Below are 18,784 nucleotides of genomic sequence, written 5' to 3' on the forward strand. Positions count from 1 at the left end.
GTAAGCACAGCAGACGTTCCAGACTTTCTCCATAGATGACGCTAGTTGTAAGCGCCTGAAGAAATACTGTGCCGCGTAGCACCACAGACGTTGCAGATTCACTCAATAGATGGCGATGCCTGTAGGCGCCTGAAGGTATAGTGTGCCGCAAAGCACAGTCTATGTTCAAGCATGGTAATTATTGATCAGAAACGGCTAACATGTGGACAATGGTGTGTCGTAAAAAAGTGGCAAACGATATCATTTTTACAGGAGCCGCCGCGCGAGCCCCCGGTGGCGCCGCGCCATGTTCAAGTTTCACGCGGTGCACGGCTCGCACGTGGCGCTCGAAAACGATGACACGTGCGCCACACGCCGCGAGGGCTTCTGCAATGGAATCACGTTCAGGTCAGTGGATGGCGAGGAAAATGTTCCCTTAGAGAGAAATCGGAGGGATTTCCTGCCAGAGAACTCCTCTCCGTAAGTTCGCTGTTCTGTGGGACGATTAACCCTCGCCCATGTAGGGGGGGGGGGGTTGGTGCAACCCCCCCTGAGGTTTTTCTTAGCTACACGCCGAACCGTTTCAGATAGCCTGCTCAAATTTTCATTACCCTTTGGGGCATCCTTTGCGCAACTTTTGGTATTTTATTTTTGTCAAGGTCATGTCAGGTCACGGAGTTATGACGTCATAAAGGGAACAACCTCCGGCCAGATTTACGCTAAATTGGAGATTGCTCCACATTGGTATAAATGCCGACTGACCTGACACACTGATGGATTGTTTTAGAATCACAACTGGCTGATTTGACATTGGTACAATGTCCGTTGACATTTTGAAGGTTACTAAGGTCAAGGTAAGGTCAGTGACCTCGGTTGACCTGTAATGACTTCTTGCACTTGTATGCCTTTTCGGGGTATTTTGATGCCCTGAATTCGAATTTGCTATCCATTTCAGGCATCGCCGGTTGTTTCTTGTAGTTCATTTTGGGTCAGGGTCAGGTCAGTGACGTCACACGCCTGACGTGACCCAATGCACAAATGACCTTGCAGACTTCCGATGCTCCCAACGCATCATTTTTAGAGGTATGACATCGAAATACACACCAAACGATAGAGAATTGATCAAGGATCACGATAGTGAAGGTTTCAAGTCGATATCTCTTAATGTTTTGCCGCAATCGGCGCGGAAATCTGAAAAAAGTTAGATTTTTCCGAAAATTTGACCTTTGACCGGTCATAAGTAGGTCAAATGTTTACCTAGGACCAAAAAATATACCACCAATCGCGAGATCTCGTTGAGAGCAATCCGTTGGTCTGTTCCGCTAAGCTCTACAACGCTCCGTTTTCAAACGCCAGGGGGAGGGGGGTCGCACCAACGCCCTGCATGGGCGAAGGTGGCAAAACACCGTTTACGGGCGAGGGTTAATCAACGTCCAATCCCAATCATAGACATCTGTATACCCGGTATACAGAGGTCCATGGTCCAATTGATCCCCATGAGCTTACCACTAACATTTTCAAGTAGGTGCTAACTATAACGACCTCGCCCTGTGGCAGCGGCTCTCCCTGCTCCCCCGCGACCGGCGTTACCGCGCGGGACCGCCGCCGACCCTGACAGGCCGCCGGCCGCCGACAGGGGCCCGTCCAGGCCTACCCGGCGAGGGGTGCGCAGCCGGCGGCGCGGCTCCAGGGGCGGGCGGATCTGGAGAGCTGGAGAGCGGCCAGATCAGCTGTACATCGCCCAGCTTAACGTGCAGTCGGTGAAACCAAAACTGCTCGAACTGCGTGACGACATCGCGCAGCACAATTTTGACCTCATTGTATTATGTGAGACGTGGCTTAAGCCGGCCACACCCGATCGACTTTTACCGGTTCCCGGCTACCAGCTGCTGCGGAGAGACCGAGCTGACGGCAGGGGCTACGGCGGTGTCGCCGTTCTGGTGAGGGAGGGGATGGTGGCCACCGTGCTGGACGGACCTGACCGAGTCACAGCGGACTCCAGGCTAGAGTCGCTGTGGGTCCAGATCGGCACGGGCCCGCAGAAGGTAGTAATCTGCTCCCTCTACCGGCCGCCGGTGCAGACACAGGTCCGTGTCACCGCGGACCTCGACATACTGGAGCAGCAGCTGCAGCACCACATCACTCGCCACAGCGGACCGATCGTCATAGCCGGCGATATTAATATCAACACCGCGGACGGCGGCAGCGCTACGGCTACCAGACTCCGAGAGCTGTTTACCGCCTACGCAGTGCACCAGCATATCGACGGTGCTACGTTCCGGTCATCAGGCTCCACCATCGATGTGATCGCAACGAATCGTGGTGTTGAGCGGGCCGGGACGCTGCACTGTCACTACAGTCCTCACAACTGGTGCCGTGCGGTGGTGCCGACCCCGGGCCGCCGACCGGAGCGGTGCACTCTGACAGGACGGAGCTGGCGCAAACTGGACACCGCCGAGGCGTGCCGCCGCCTGTGGGCCGTGGACTGGAGCCCTGTGTACCGCAGTGCTGACCCGGGCGAGCAGTGGGACTATTTTATCGCGGTGACTATGCCCATTATTGACAGTCTGGCCCCGGCCAGACGGTTCCGAGTGCGTAACCCGACGGCGCCCCCAGTGACGGAAGCCACAAAGGACCTAATGGCCCGGCGGCGGGCGGCGCTACGTGCCTCAGATCGTGCCTTGTATAAGGAACTGAACCGGCAGGTTAGGTCGGCCGTCCGCCGTGACACGCGAGAGGAGATCGACCGGCGCGTGCGGGAGAGCGGGCCGAGCTCCTTGTGGCGCAGTGTCCGGCCGGTCATCGCGGGGAAGCGGACGACCAAACCTTCACCGGACGCTGACACGGACGCAGTTAACCAGTACTTCGCCAGTATTGGGACCGCCACGGCCCGACAGGTGGACTCCGCGGGGCCCGAGCTGGCGGTGCGGCTGCCGCGCGTTTCCACCGGCCGTTTCCAGGTGGCACCCGTTACACCGGAACAACTGTCGTGTATCGTTGGTAGGATGGCCAGCAGTACATCGTGTGGCGCTGACGGACTATGTATGCGTTTTATCAAACAGTGTTTTGGCTCCATCTATCCCGTCATCACCCACATCGTCAATTCCAGCATCACCAGTCACAGCGTCCCTAGCTCATGGAAATTAGCCTTGATCCATCCCATCCAGAAATCACCCAAATCCACAGACGTAACCAACTTCCGCCCCATATCAATCCTTCCCACCATCGCCAAAATCACTGAACGCGTCGTTTACGAGCAGCTTTTTACCATTTCACCTGTCATCATTTATTCTCGTCTAGTCAGCACGGTTTTAGGACGAACCATTCTACCGACACCGCACTTTTAGATGTTACAGACCGAGTGTTTGAGGCTATGGACCGTAAGGAAATCACACTTTTGTGTCTTTTAGATCTGTCCAAATGCTTTGACGTCGTACCGCACGCCGGACTTTTACGTAAACTCGAACTGTACAATGTCGACACGCGCTGGTTTGAGAGTTATTTGGCCGACCACCAGCAGCAGGTGGTAGCTGAGAGCCACTCTGGCTCTCGAACTCTGTCGGCGGCGCTGCCGAACCCGATCGGCACCTATCAGGGGACATCGCTCGGACCGCTCTTGTACAGCATCTATGCTAATGATATGTCGCTATTCGTTGATGACGCGAGCATCGTGCAGTACGCGGACGACACTCAGGTTCTCGTGGGCGGGAGGCCCGGAGACATTGGCGCCCTGATCGGATCCATGGAACGAAATTTGTCACTGCTCTCGAACTGGTTTGGCAAAAATGGTATGAAAATCAACGCTCAGAAAACTCAGCTCATTGTTCTCGGCACTCGTCAAAATCTCCGGCAGCTTCCAACAGTCAGCATCAACTTTATGGGCGCCATTGTCCCCGGCTCTCCCGCGGTGCGGAATCTGGGTGTCGTATTTGACCAATGTATGTCGTTTGCCGCCCATACCGATGATGTCGTCCGGCGCTGCACAGGTATTTTAATCGGATTGAGTCACTCTAGACATATTTTACCACATTCGACGCTCACCACCCTAGTCCAAAGTCTAGTCATTTCGCTCATCCGCTATTGTATCAGTGTGTACGGCTCCTGCAATACCACTCAGCTCGCACGTCTGCAAAAGCTGCTGAATTTCTCAGCCCGTGTGATATCGGGGCGTCGGAAGTTTGATCATGTTAGTGACGTCCTGCGTGACCTGGGATGGCTGTCCGCGCGTAACATGTACTCATATCATGTGCTGACCCTATTGAAACGTATGCTGGTCACTGCGCAGCCCGAGTCAATCGCGAGTAGAATAGTGCATAGACGTGACGTACATCAGCGAGCCACAAGACAGACAGATATGCTACATGTGCCAAGAATCAAATCGGAGTCCGGGAGGAGACGATTCCTCTTTACCGCCGTGATAGCTTTTAATAGCCTACCACCGGCGATGTGTGACCTGAACCTGCGCGCGTTCAAGGCAGAGTTGCGCCGGCACTTGTTGCGACAACAGGCGGCTGACCGTTAGCAATGCTTCATGACGACACGTTTGTGAGAGAGTGACTGCGAACGAATGTCTGTCTGTGTGCGTGCGTGCGTATGTTTTTCCCACGACACCCATCATTTTATATTGCGACCCTGGTTCAGGAATAGCCATTTTTGTGGAATGAGCCTACGATGTCAAATAAATAAATAAATAAATAAATATAAAGGTATCACGCATCTTGTCTCTAGTTACTTTCGGCAATCATTCCTATCGCTATCAATATGAGTTCCCTTTGGCACGTGTCGGTCGGTTGGTTTGGATGACTCCGAATTCTCCCTCAGCTCGGTTCCGATGGCACGCGGTGAGCAGTACCACCTGAGAGTGAGCCAGGTCTCCGACTGGAGCGGCGCGCTGCGACTGGGGGTCACCTGGCACGACCCGGCCACGCTGACCTCCCTGCCGCGCTACTCGTTCCCCGACTTAATCCGGCGGCCCGGGTTCTGGGTGCGCACCATCCGCGAACAGCACCTCAGTGACGGCGCCAGGTGAGTGGGCGGGGGAGGGGAGACAGGGAGGGACAGGGCGAGTGATTCGACAGAAATAAGACGGGATAGAGTTGGGACGGAAGACGGCTTAGGTGACGGGACGGGGTCAGCAACGGGACGAAATAAAATGAAGGAAGAGGTCTATACTCATTCCTAAACTTAAATTCACTCATTTCCTTCATTCAGCGAGACGGGACAGATAAAGGAACGGGTGACAAAGCGGGGTGTGTTATACGGGGTAGTGACGAAACAGGAGGTGTTACAAGATGTGGCCTGATCACTGTGTGGTCGTTGGTGGCCGGGCGACGGGACAGAGCAGCTGCCCTGTCGCGCGCGGAGTCGGGCGTCCACTTAGGGCGAGCTGATGGCGTGCCAACGGCTGTCCCCAAGGAGGCTGTCTTCGTCCCCAGTAAAAAGATTTAATTGGCCAATCGAAGATCCCATCAATGTGGGGCCGTTCGATTCGTTTGATTGATTTGGTCAGTCCTACATCGGACCACCGTTTATCGGAGCCACAAACGGAAGTGGTCGCGTAAGCTTTCAGGAAACGTATTACCTATAAACGAGACATAAACGTTCAGTGCGAAATTGACTTATAGCGTATGGGAAGTCAACATTTGCTGAACCTCTGTTCACTGAATTCTCACTAATAGCTGTTCAAAACGTGCATTCACGTGTGTAACGTGTGCAAATTTACCGGTCTAATCTGTCTAACCAGCTCCGCTCACCCCTGCCCTAATCATCTAACACCATCCACCTTCTGCATCCCCAGGATCCACTTTTGGCTGACACTGGACGGAGTTCTACACGTCTCGGTCAACCACCAGCAGGTCACCCGGCTGGCCACCGGCGTCGGCGAGGACAGGCCGCTCTGGGCCCTGGTGGACGTCTATGGCAACACACAGTCGGTCCAGGTCACCGGGGATGGTGAGATGATGGGGGCAGGTCACGGGGGGTGGTGAGAGACAAGGGTCAGGTCACTGGGGGTGGTGAGATGGAGACAGGGGTCAGGTCACCAGAAATGGTGAGATGATGGGTCAAGTCAGGTCACAGGAGATGGTGAGATGCCGGGGCCAAATAAGGTTATCGGAGGCATAATGAGATGCTGGGGAAGGGTTATCGGGTGCGGCGTAGTAGTTATTACATATACTGATGAAAACGCTACGGATTTGTGTTGCATTGAGAATAGTTTGACAGCCATCTTACTAGAGAGTGTACCTTTCCTCAGGAAAGAAGGGCTGTATGAACAGACCTGGTGTAATGCATGTCGGCTGTCCGACTCAGTGAATGCGATGGCGAAAACCACGGTGACGTGAAAACATGGCGCGGCCGGTGTAACCTGAGCAGGGGTTACACGAATGACGCGCAGCGTGACGCGTGACGCGAATATGTCGAGTGACGTGTGGCGCGGGCCTTGAGTGGTGCCGAGGGATTACGGCTGACACGGCACCACGGTGGGTCTGTCTGTCGGGGTCACGGCACGGCAGGTCTGTCTGTCAGGGACACGGCCATGTCTGTATTGTCAGGGGACAGGGGCACAGTGCGGTGGTCAGAGGCGTGTGATATATTGGCCCCTGTCTATCTGTGGGGATCGGGGCACAACATCCCGTTTCTGTCTGTCTGTTAGGAGCACAGCGCGGTCAAGGTCGTTTGACAGGGGATCCCTGCCGGAGGCTGCATGTCTGTCAGGGACACAAACAATATCTGTTTTCAGGGACGCAGCGCGGTAACTGGTCGGAAACGTCCAATGTAGACGCTTGACCGTGCGTCTGCCCCTATCGGGAATACAACATTCCGTGTCTGTCCATCGGATTGTGGGTCATTGGGGATCACGGTGCGGTCGGTCCAGTCAAAGGCGTGTGACGGATAGCATTCGTCGTGTAACCTCTCTCCAACAAAACGTCGATAGCAGTGTTGGTGGAGGAGTACGATATATAGGTTTATTATGCCAGTGTAGGTTATATGTGACATCTGCCAGAGGGGACACACCGATGCAAATCTTGTCGCGCTATCAAGGATCTAGCACCAACAGTTCGTGACCTATGCCCTGCGACCCGTTCCAGAGGAGACGCCTCTGGAGATTCTGGCCCGCGGTCAGGCGGCGCGGGACCTGTACCGTCAGGTGCGCAGGGCCGGCACTGTACCGGTGTACCGTAGTCGGCTCTTCATCATCGGGAACTGCGGGTAAGGGGTCACTTCTTACGACAAACGATGGGTATGATGCCGTGTAACGAGGCAATATTCCGCGCAACGAGGTAATCTAAATGTAATGACCCGACGACTACGACCTTGGATAGCCACAAAACGTCCCAATGACATCGTAGCCAGCACAGCCTTGTCTTTAGTACAACTATTGTGTCGCACCACTATCGACTGCCTTCATTTCACTCTGTCTGTGGAATGAAGACCCAGATCGACTGTCCTCCTTGCGCCAGGGCCGGTAAGACGACGCTGCGTCACCTGCTGCTGGGCAGCTCTGCCGTCAGCCAGCCACCGCCGACCGCCGGTCTGGACAGCTCGGATCTGTTCACATTTCCCGTGGACGACCCGTCGGCATGGCAACCGGACAGCGCCTCGGTGGGCAGCCGCCGGCCCAGCACCGGGCGCTGGTCGAGTGCCCAGAGAGGTTAGAGGGGGCTGTCTGGAATCGGTTACTGTCACTTTTATGTCATCAGCCAAAATCAATTTCACATGGGCCGCCGTCATCCCAGTGAAAGGTTTCCGGTCGCGCGCACAGAGAAATTAGCTGACATCTGACGAAGAGGACCATTCACTGCCTTTAGCTTGGAGGTTAGCTGTCTTGGACCATGAGGTACAGTCAGTCACTGTCACACTGTCTGTCGCCAGTTGCAAGCCAGTTACCGTCGTATTTCTCAACGTCACGTTTTCACTTTTTAGTATCACCTCTTCCCGTTATCGCATCACGTCTTTACATCACGTCTCTACCTCCACTTCTCTCAGAGCCGGAGGAAATTGAGGAAGAGTACCAGACGGCCATCGCGCGGAACGTGGTCAGAGAGCTGCTCAAGGACCGAAAGTCGCGGGAGATGGCCAAACGGAAGAGCCGCTCATCGTCGCGCCACTTCTCCAGCACGTTCAGGGTCAACCTCAGCCGCAGCAGCCTCAACAAGGTCATGCCCAGGAAGGATTTCGAGGTCAGTTAGACCGCTGAGCAAAGGACATCGCTCGATTGGTTTTTAATTGAATGTCCCTTAGCGTGGTCCCTTAGGTCAGTGTCACTGTCTGGTGTCTAATGCAAGGTTATCGATTTGGTAGAAGGTGCCACGCCCGCGGATACTCAGAATGACACATAAATAACGCAGCAGTCACTCCGGCACGCTCATTACCTATTTGAATATTTCATACTGAAATGACTGTCTGGTCACTGGACGAGAATGGCTATACGAAATTGGAGCTAATGCATATCATGAGACATTATGTCTGTAACTACTCGTAGGCTGTCCCGCATGACATGCATGTATTGCGGTACAGTATGCCCACACTCTCGGCCGCAACGAGTGATGCAGCTAGGCAGCGGAAGTGAGTCAAGTGACTTTTTCTGATGTGTTCAGGTAACTGACGAGGGTGCACTGAAGGAGCTGCCCCCGGAGATTGTCAGGCTGGTGGAGGAGATGCTGGCTGAATCTCCCGACAACAGCCAGGAGAGGAACGAGTCGCCCGAACCGGGACAGAAACAGCAGGTCGGTGGGACGGGACAGGGAAGGGATGGGACAACACGAGGCGGAACGGGACGATAGAGAACGAGCAGTAGTCACTTAAGAACGTTGGAGTGTCATAGGGGTTGATGTGTCTGTGTCTGACGTTTGTCAAGGGACGGACCAAGGACGGACGCGCTCCCTGCAACTAATGTAGTTATAATGCGCGGGCTGGCGGTCACTATGGCATAAGGCAGTAGTCACCCCAATTAAGCATATTCAGCCCTTATTGGGATAGCTGACAGCCCTGTACCGTTATCTAGCAGTCATTGTGAGATTGGTGGCAACTGGCAACCATTGTATCTGAAATGTGCCAGTCGCTGTATCTGACAGGTGACATCGACATGCCTACATTTAACAGGTGACGGTGAGTGTGTGGGACTGGAGCGGCGACCCGGAGTACGAGGCCGTGCTCCTCCCCCTGCTGGGCTACAGAGGCGTCTACCTGCTGGTGTTTGATGCCTCTCAGCCGCTGGATGGACCGGCTACCATTACCACCTGGGCGAAGGGTCAGGTGAGAGCAAGGGATAAGTTAGGATGGGGATTGGGGCATCAGGACAGGTCAGGGTGGGGTATGGGGATAGGTCAGGACGGGACACGGAATAGATCAAAGAGAGATCCGGTGAGAGATGTAAAGCGGGGCGCAGGAATATGCATAAGCTGGACACAGAGGTCAGAACCGTCAGGGCGAGGCACAGGGACAGGTCAGAGACGTATGGTACACAGGATATGTCACGGAAAGCCACGGGGATAGGTCAGTGCAGGGCCGAGTACAAATAGGCTGCAAGCCTGGGACACAGCAGATGCGGGTACGTGCTCACTTAACTGCAGCCGCAACGATCAACGCTAATCCAATCAATGCTTTATAGCATAGACTAAGTAACTTAAGTTCGGCCTTGCCTGTTAATGCCATCCATTACGATTAATTGTTAATTAAAAACGCATTGAAGAGGTTACAAAAATTAATCATGGTTTATGTCTGTCTATATTTACCTGGACAAGCATTGATTTTTCACGAAACGTCATCATTGGACTGCTTGACATTAACCCTCGCCCGCACATGCCATTTTCCCATCCTAGAACGCACATGGGGGGGGGGGGGTGGTTGCCACCACCCCCCGCGCCATTTCGTTCCTGTTGGAGATAGAGCTTAGCAGTAAAGACCAAAGATTCTTTGGGAAGAGACGAATCCAATGATACCCAGTTTTACCTTCTCAGGTCAGTCATTGACCTTCCAGGTCAGGTCAAACTAAAAAATGTTGCTGTTTTGGGTCACCGTTGGATATCAAGTGCGCTTCTTATCAAATACCGATGACGATGCTGTTTTCTGGTGCCAAGCCAGCTAGAACCTCTTAGTCACACTACCCGACCAGAATTTTGCTGCTGAGGTCATTTCAGGTCAAGTTAGGTCAAGGTCAATTATATGTATAATATATGACTGCGAGGCGCTGGTGGTGCAGCTGGGTACGACGCGCTCTGCATTTCTGGCCACCTGTTACCGCGCTCCAGACGCTGACCGAGAGATGGAGGCTGTGGCGGACCTCCTGCGCGGGCTCCACAGGACCGGCCGCCCGTTCCTCCTGGTGGGAGACTTTAACCTGCCAGAGATCCAGTGGTCGGGCGACAGAGAGGCCGAACTGAGGAGACGCACTGCACGAGCCACCACCTTCATCGACGCCCTCGCGGAGTGTGGCGCGGTTCAGTCGGTGACGGCGGCAACGAGAGGCGTCAACGTCCTCGACCTGGCGGTGTCATCAGGAGGCACTGTGACGTCGGAGGTGCGGGACCAGCTGTTCGCCTCCGATCATCGTGTGGTCGAGACGCGTCTCAGAATCGACACCGGCCCCACGCCCCGAGCATCCAGAACCAGGGTCTACAACTATAAGCGCGCTGACTTCGCCGGCCTGCGTCACGCCTTGCGCGCGGTGCCCTGGACTGTGCTCGAGGCTATGGACGTCAACGGTGCAGTAGAGTTTTTCTATGATGCCGTATTCGCCGCTGTTAGTGACTATGTGCCTATCATAGAGCTGCGCCAGAAATACCCACCATGGTTCGATCGCACTATCAGGGATCTCCTACGGGAGAAGGAACGGGCCCACAGGCGTAAGAAGGCGGACCCCTGCGCTGCGAATGTAGAGCAGCATGCTAGAGCCAAAGCTGAGTTTAAACGTCAGGCTGATGCCGGATATAGAGCGTATTTGTTGGGCCTCGTCCGTGATTTTAAGGATAATCCCAAGCGATATTGGACTTTTATCAAGTCCCTGAAGTCAAATAACCACGTATCTCCTGTCTTAGAGTATGCTGGTAGGCTGGTGACAGAGGCGTCTGCTAGAGCTAACTGTTTCAACCAGTGCTTCTCAGAGAAGTTCAGCGCGCCCTACGTCGGCGACTTACCAGCCGCCCCTGTTCTCGACGCCCCAGGCCTGTCCACGTTCACCGTACCCTGTGGTCGAGTGGCACAGCTCCTGCGTGAGCTCAGCCCTCACAAGGCCTGCGGCGCTGACGGCCTCAGTGCACGAATTATTCACGAGTGTGCTGAGGAGATTGCGATCCCTCTCGACATCATATGTCGATTGTCGGTGCGGTCCGGAGTGTTCCCATCGTCATGGAAGCGGGCCAACATCATTCCCGTCTTCAAAAAGGGCTCTAAAAAGCTTCCATCTAACTACAGACCGGTATCTTTATTATCACTCTGCTCAAAAATTCTGGAGAAGGTAGTGTGCGAGGACCTGCTCCGTGCATGTCTTCCTGCACTGCCTCCTTCCCAGCACGGATTTCTTCCAAAACGCTCTTGCATGAGCAACCTTACCTGTTTCTTGGAACACTGCTGGACCTCACTGACAAAGGGATCGCAAACGGACGCTATCTACACAGATTACTCGTCAGCTTTTACCAGTGTAAGCCACAAGCTGCTTTTACACAAGCTGGAGCACTCTTTTAACATATCGGGTCTTGCACTTGGCTGGGTTGAGTCTTACCTTAGCCAGCGGTCCCAGCGTGTAGTGCTGGATGGAAAACACTCTGACTGGACTCCGGTCATCTCCGGAGTGCCGGAGGGCAGCATCTTGGGCCCCCTGCTCTTCACCTGCTTTGTCGCTGACCTCCCTAAACACATCGGGTCATCTTGCTTGTCATACGCTGACGACGTCAAATTTTTTCACCGTGTATCCTCTCCTGAGGATGCCCACGCCCTTCAGGCTGACTTGGACCGTCTCAGCCGGTGGTCAAGGACCTGGCACCTGAAGCTCAACCCGGCCAAGTGCAAGACCATCACCTTCACTATGCGCTCATCACCTCATGTCGCTTCATACGCGCTCGACGGTCACCAGCTCGAGAGGTGTGTTAACGTGCGTGACCTTGGCATCATCTTAGATAGCAAGCTTAACTTCGCAGACCATGTTGATGCTATAGTCTCGAAGTCGAACCGCATGCTGGGCTTGCTGATGAGGAGCATGCAGGTCTCGACACGGGTGCATCGAGCGCAGTTCGACTGTGTCGCAGCCCTCACCGCCTACAAGGCTCACGTGCGTTCCGTAATGGAATACGGCTGTGTTATCTGGTCGGGTGCCGCTGTCACCCACCTGCGCCGATTAGAGCGACTACAGCACCGTTTTCCTCATGTGGCTGGGCGCCCGGACACAGGCGAGGTGCCCTTCACTCGACTATGCATCGCTGCTTAAACTGTTCGGCTGCGAATCAGTGAGGTCACGATTCACACAGTGTGACATCAACTACATGCGCTCCGTGTTCAGTGGTCGCTTGGACTGTCCCGACATCTTGGCCATGTTTTCTCTATCGGCACCCGGCCGTCGCACGCGCCGTCCCGAGCTCTTTCATGTGCCGCGCGGAAGAGTGGACACTGTGAAGCGAGGATTTCTGATTCGTCTTCCCCAGCACGTGAACTCGCTTGTCCACAGCAGCCCCGACGCCGATTTCTTTATGCCTAGCTGCAGGCTAAGGTCGGAGATAGCCAAATTTGCTGACGACCAGGGAACATACTTAGCCTAAGGTCACTGATGTAGCTCCTCATGTAGCAACTAGCCGTTACCGGTTTTATTCTCATTGTCATTGTCTACGCTCATTTTTCGTCTTTTTTGTCTTTTTATTTCATCCACTGTCATTCTTGCTTATACCTACACTCTTTTAGGATTTCAGGCTATTGCCTGTGCTGTTTACTTTTAGGGGATTTCTCATGTCAGTATACTTTTAGCCTCGCTCATTAGCCAGGTGCCTATACTTGTATATTCTCTTAGGCTTTTGCTCATGTCTTCTATATTCTTAGGCTGTTGCCTGTCGGTTTACTTTTAGGCTCTTGCCATCTTGTTAATTTATTTGGATTTTGATCAGTGTTATCATTCATATTTATTTCCATCCAGTGTGTGTGAGTGGTTGTTATTGTCAGTGTGCGACTGCATCCGTAAGTGGGGCTTTGCCTGTGGACGCTATGCCAATAAATAAACAAATATGTGTTTGTATGTCTGTGTGTGTCTGTGTGTATACTGATGTGTGCACCGATTGTTTTTGGGTCCATATCACATAAAATCATGATCTGAGAAGCTTTTACCAAAAATGCAGTCAAAAAACTTCACAAAAAGTAAATTCAGCTTGCCTAAAACGCAATTATCTTAGATGACCTAGGTTGACCTTGACCCTGACCTTGACCCCTGTACATCGTCGAACAACATGTTCCATGATAGGTGGGAGGTAAGACTGGCAAAAAGGCCGAAATCAGGGTGTCAAAAGCTCACAAGGCCCATGGCAAACGCAAGATGTTGAGAATTGGCCATTTGGGTCATGACATGACCTGAAAAACAAGGTCATATCTCCGAAACCAAAAATCACAGAAACTTGAAATTTTCAGTGAACGTCAAGAAAGGATAGTCGAGCAGCTATACAAAAAATCAGCCTTCTAGCTCTAAAAATGTTGAGTGCAGAGCAGAAAGACTGCCTGGGGGGGTGGCAACCACCCCCCCCCCCCATTGTGCGGGCGAGGGTTAACAAATGTCACCGAACCCTGACCTGACCTCCCCTGACTGCCGTTCGCGCACTGCACAGGCTAGCGAGACTCCGGTGGAGGGCCGCACTCGTCTGGACCAGCTGCTCGACTGGCTGCAACTGGTGCACACAGCTGCCACACCGGGCTCAGCTGGCGAGGGGCTCGGCACGGGCACCCTGGCGCCGCCCGTGCTACTGGTGGGTGTGTGGAGCACACAGGACGACCGGCCGCCGCCCACAGAGACGGAGGTGGGTACGGGAGGCGCAACGGAGAATTACACAAAACATCCGTTGTTGGTCGTTTGCTGCACGGAGAATGAGGTTGCTTAGGGTCTTGGCTTATCGGTTTAGTGAAACTAGGCAGTATGGGAGAAGGGCAAATAAACGATTTCATGGTTGCAACACTCTCCTCCACATCTCATAGTGCAAACTGTAATGCGTTCATATGATAATTTTCGATATGAACGCATTACAGTTTGCACTATGAGAGCCTGCCACTCCCCGTGACGCCAACTCCTCCCATCTCCCCGCAGCTGCAGCAGAGCCGTCAGCTCATCCGTCAGGCCCTGGAGGGCCGGCTCAGCGGCCGGCACGTTCACAGCCAGGTGTTAACCGTGCCAATATCGGGGGACGCGGCGGCCCTGAACGCCCTCAGAGGCTGTCTCGGGCAGCTGACTCTGAGCCAGGCGTATATGGGTGAGAAGGTGCCCGTACGGTGGCTGCGGCTCGAAGAGGAGGTGGCCAGGAGGGTGCGATCCGGGCTGGTGGTGGCTACATGGCCAGAGGTGAGAGGGTGGAGAGGGAGAGAAGGAGAGAGGGAGAGAGAGTGAAAAGAGAGAGAGAGAGAGAGAGAGAGAAGAGAAGAGAGAGAGAGAGAGAGAGAAGAGAGAAGAGAGAGAGAGAGAGAGAGGAGAGAAGAGAGAGAGAGAGAGAGAGAGTCGTAGAAAGACGGCGAAAACGGCAATCGAAAGCTCTCAACAAGGCGGATCTTAAGAGCCCAATTTTTTTTTGCTTAAGTAAGTCAGAGGTCAGGTCAAGGTCAGGTCAAGGGTACAAAATGCAAGTTTCTACAGTATCGGCCTTGCACCGTAGTTGCCGAAGAATGGACTGAGACTGATTGCCCAAAACGTGTTCTTAGACTACCAAGACAATATTCGTTGCATACAATGTCATTCAAAGGTCAAGGTCAAGGTCAGGTCAGGTCACCAAAAACAAAATATAGAAAAGGGCATGTGCGACACATGTTTTATGGGTCATTTTACTCATAGAATCAATCGGCACACTCAATAAGTGATATGGACCACCTCTGGATGAATCTCAGGTCGAGGTCAGGTCAAGGTCAGGTCAAGTGAGGTCAAATTTTGAAGTTGGTTGTTAAGGCCTAAAAAGGTGTCTATCTGATGCAGTTTTTCACGGCGAATCGAATGGTGCTATTTTTGTTTCTGTACGAGGTCTAGAACTTCCAAAAAATCATTTTTCAAAATTTTTGTGTGTCGTGACGTCATACAATTTTGAATAACTCCAACTTTTTGAACCGATTCTTCTAAAAATTGGTATGTTGGTGCACATAGACCACTTTCTGACATATATTCCGGTTTTTCGATGCACTCAAAATTTTGGATTTTATAATTATTTTCCCAAAAAAGTCAATTTTTGAGAAAAAAAATTGGGCCAAAATCCAAATTTTCAAAAAACCGAGATAGCCATTTGATAGACAAAGTAGAATCACGTATAACCTTTTTTGTTACGTCTTGATTCCTTTCAAATGAAGATGTTAGCGGCGTTTGAAATTTTGCCGTTTTTGAGGCGAAAATGGCGAACATGACGTCACTAAAACGTCAATTTCTCAAAAATTTTCCGACGGATTTCGCTCAAATTTTCAGGGAACGTGTCAAATTGATGTATGATAAGGTATCGAAAGTTTGACGTCACTGGCGTAACGCGTTTAGAATTTATTGGCGAAAAACGGGAGGGGGCAGATTCTGCCCCCCCCCCCAGCGGGGCGCGGGACATACCTCTCACTGCCCCACGCCCCTTCCCCCAGATGGAGACGATGGCGGCGGAGCACGACGTGGCCGGTGAGGAGCTGACGACCTTCCTGCGCTTCCACCACGACCAGGGCAGTCTGCTGCTGCACGGAGACGGCCCGCACCGGCTGGTGCTCCTCTCGCCCCAGTGGCTCGTTCAGCTCTTCGCTGACGTCATCAACGCCAAACGGAAATACTACCAGGTGAGCACGCTTCACTACTAGCATTCGTAAATGAGTTCAACATATATATTGGACTATGTAGTCGGAGCCACTCATTACCCATATAACTATCTTGCATCAGTTGCGTCTGTTGCATATTCCTGTCACTACTGGGCTCATAGATGGAAAAAGCTAGTCAAAAGAGCCTGGACTTATGGAAGCCATCCCAAAGAACCATCGCAGACAGCCCTCGTCTAACCCACTGTTGCCACCACTAGACCAGCCTGACCCCTAACATCACCATCAAGTCGAACGACACTGTTACAATCCGGTGTGATCTTACCGACTCATTGTTACTGACAGTCGGCGCCCAGCGGCTGGCGGCGTCTGGAGTCCGAGGGGGTGGTGGAAGCGGCCTTGCTGAGTCGACACTGGGACCAGTTGACCAACAGTGCCATCACATTGGGCGTCCTGCGCCGACTGGGGCTGGTCTGCCCGCTGGCGCCGCCGCCGCCACTCTACGGTTAGTCACTGGGAAGTGGGATACCGACGTGGCCGGTTGTGAGCTGATACGTCCATTTTGCAAATTTATCTTCCATCGGATAATATCCGATATTCACATCACTTCGAGATATGACCTGACTCTGACTTACCACCTGACCTCTGACCTCTGTTCCCAGACCTGGCGGAGAGCGTGCCTCTTCCCGAGCTGCTGCTGCTGCCCCAGCCTCATCTCCCCTCAGGCGAGGAGCTCAGAGGAGACCCCTCGGTCACCCTCTGACTCGCTGACCCTCTTCATCGACTTCTGCGGCTTCCTCACCGGTGAGAAATGACCTTAAATTGAGATGTGACCTCTAGTGCTGAGCGCAGACCTCCACCACGATTGTCCTATATTAATCGATAATTTGCATCGATGACCTCATCAAACGATTATGACTGAATAGTTTCCCGTCATCAACTGAATTCAAGAATCATTCATCGATGAGGCATGGCCGAACCACAATGAGCCGTACCAAACTATGCTAACTTCACCCTCTACTGTCTAGCGAGTCTGGTGAGTCAGCTGGTGGTACGGCTGGCCGTCTGGACCCAGGAGAGCTCCCACCGGGCGCCACACGTGTCCTACGGCCGGGCGCGGCTCTTCGTGGACGGCTCGCACGAGCTGCTGCTGACCGCGGCGCCGCTCCACCTGGCCAGAATACAGGTGAGCAGCCATCCGCTCTTTGGAAACTGAGAAACCGTCCTATCTTCGCCCACTGAGGAACCGTCCTCTCTCCGTTCACCGAGAAACCGTCCGCTCTTTGTCCACTGAACAACCGTTCTCTCTTCGTCCACTAAGCAGCCATCCACCCTCCATCAACGAGCGACCGTCCACTCTTCGTGAAGGGTTCATAGTTGCTGCTGACCGTGGCACAGCTGCACCAGGCCAGAATACACGTGAGAGGAGACCAAACCCACCATTGGATCCAGCAGTCCCGTCCTTGGTCCGAATAGCGACAACATCGTAATTCGTTCGTACCGATATTCGAGTAGGTACCCAAAGATTTCAGTATGGAGTTCAGTGAAGATTTAGGATAGGTTAGCAGTGTCTTTAGGAGGAGCTGTTGGCGTGCATTGTGTATGCGGCAGCTGGAAGTTTCAATGAAACCGGCTATCGCTGGTAAAGTCAGCTGTCAGCTGGCGGCTGATCGTATAAAACACGTATGTTGTCCTGCAGGTGACGGTGGCGCGGATATCTGTGCTGATGGAGGACGGACTGGAGTCGTACCCCACCCTGCCGGACTGCGGACCCACCGGGGGACCCAGCCCCGACGCCTGTCTCCAGGTCAGTACGAACCCACCGGGGACTCGGCCCCACGTGGGGACCCAGCCCCGACGTCTGTCTGCAGGTCAGTCACGAGACGTGGTCTCTAATTAACGGAAGGCAGTCGCAAATATCAGTCATAGAATTTGGTCAAGAAGGCCAGTCACTTGACAGAATCACGGAGGTCGGCTTTGCTTGAAATGATAACGTGGAACGCCATGGTTTCTTGCTAATACAAATAGCAATACCATGTAGACAGTTTTAGCATATATACCGACTTTCGTCGACACGATATCTGTAGCATTCACCATTGTCCCGTTCCAGATACATCGCCGACTGGACTCCACATTAGCCGAGGTGCGCGCGGCACTGTGCCGCCGTCTGCAGTGGCAGTTTACCGTCGAGTGTCCGTGCGGCCGTCCGTGCACCGTCCACCGGCGCGCCGACTGCCCGGCCCCCGAGTGTCTGCACACGCTGCCGCTGAACCAGTGCCTCTCCGGAGACACCGTCTACTGCGACTTCCGACGGGTGTCCGTGGAGCACGTGAAGCGCTGCTTCGAGCGCCGCCAGCCCGACCGGACGACCGGTCAGTGGACGGGGCAGATGAGGAAAGTGGCAGATTGAGAACCGCCATATCCATTCTTTCTTGATGAAGTGGCAAAAGGTTCAACGTGAAATACGTTACGAACTACATGAGGCAGTAGCTACTCGTGGCATTGCTTGCTTCAAGTGACGCAAATGGCCATGTCAGGTTGTCCGAACCATGTCCCATACTCATCACACCTTTAGACTGTCACCCCAATGGGGTCCAATAAAATCTAAATCTGAATCTGAATCAGTCCCAGCTGATCCCCGCCCTGATGTTCCCTCAGAAGTCAGCCTGGCACCTGTGCTTCCCGCCCGCTACCTAAGTCGCCACGAGAGTCTCAGCTCGGCCTCTGCGCCTCAGTGGGTCAAACAGGCCGCCAAACTGCTCAACGCCGGAGGACCCGGATCAGACTGGATGGCAGTCGCCAAGAAAATCGGTCAGCTGGGTTCTGAGGCGGACGGGTTGGGAGGAACACTAGCAGGGATGCT

The 18,784-nt window shown here is 53.5% G+C and overlaps 1 protein-coding gene across 1 annotated transcript; it reads left to right on the forward strand.

The window, feature by feature from the left end:
* Positions 1-260: 260 nt before the first annotated feature.
* On the forward strand, positions 261-18,773 carry LOC122365554 (the record flags this gene model as incomplete). Its single annotated transcript, XM_043336846.1, has 18 exons — positions 261-387; positions 4,801-5,004; positions 5,777-5,931; positions 7,068-7,188; positions 7,440-7,630; positions 7,966-8,159; positions 8,577-8,705; positions 9,082-9,234; positions 13,776-13,964; positions 14,249-14,500; positions 15,760-15,945; positions 16,267-16,426; positions 16,584-16,597; positions 16,647-16,725; positions 16,950-17,107; positions 17,621-17,728; positions 18,032-18,293; positions 18,580-18,773. Coding segments are annotated over exons 1-18 (2,850 nt in total), but the record flags the coding sequence as incomplete, so codon positions are not given.
* Positions 18,774-18,784: the final 11 nt, after the last annotated feature.

Source organism: Amphibalanus amphitrite, unplaced genomic scaffold (assembly GCF_019059575.1).
Source record: "Amphibalanus amphitrite isolate SeventyFive unplaced genomic scaffold, NRLGWU_Aamphi_draft 000748F_arrow, whole genome shotgun sequence".
NCBI classification, from domain to species: domain Eukaryota; kingdom Metazoa; phylum Arthropoda; class Thecostraca; order Balanomorpha; family Balanidae; genus Amphibalanus; species Amphibalanus amphitrite.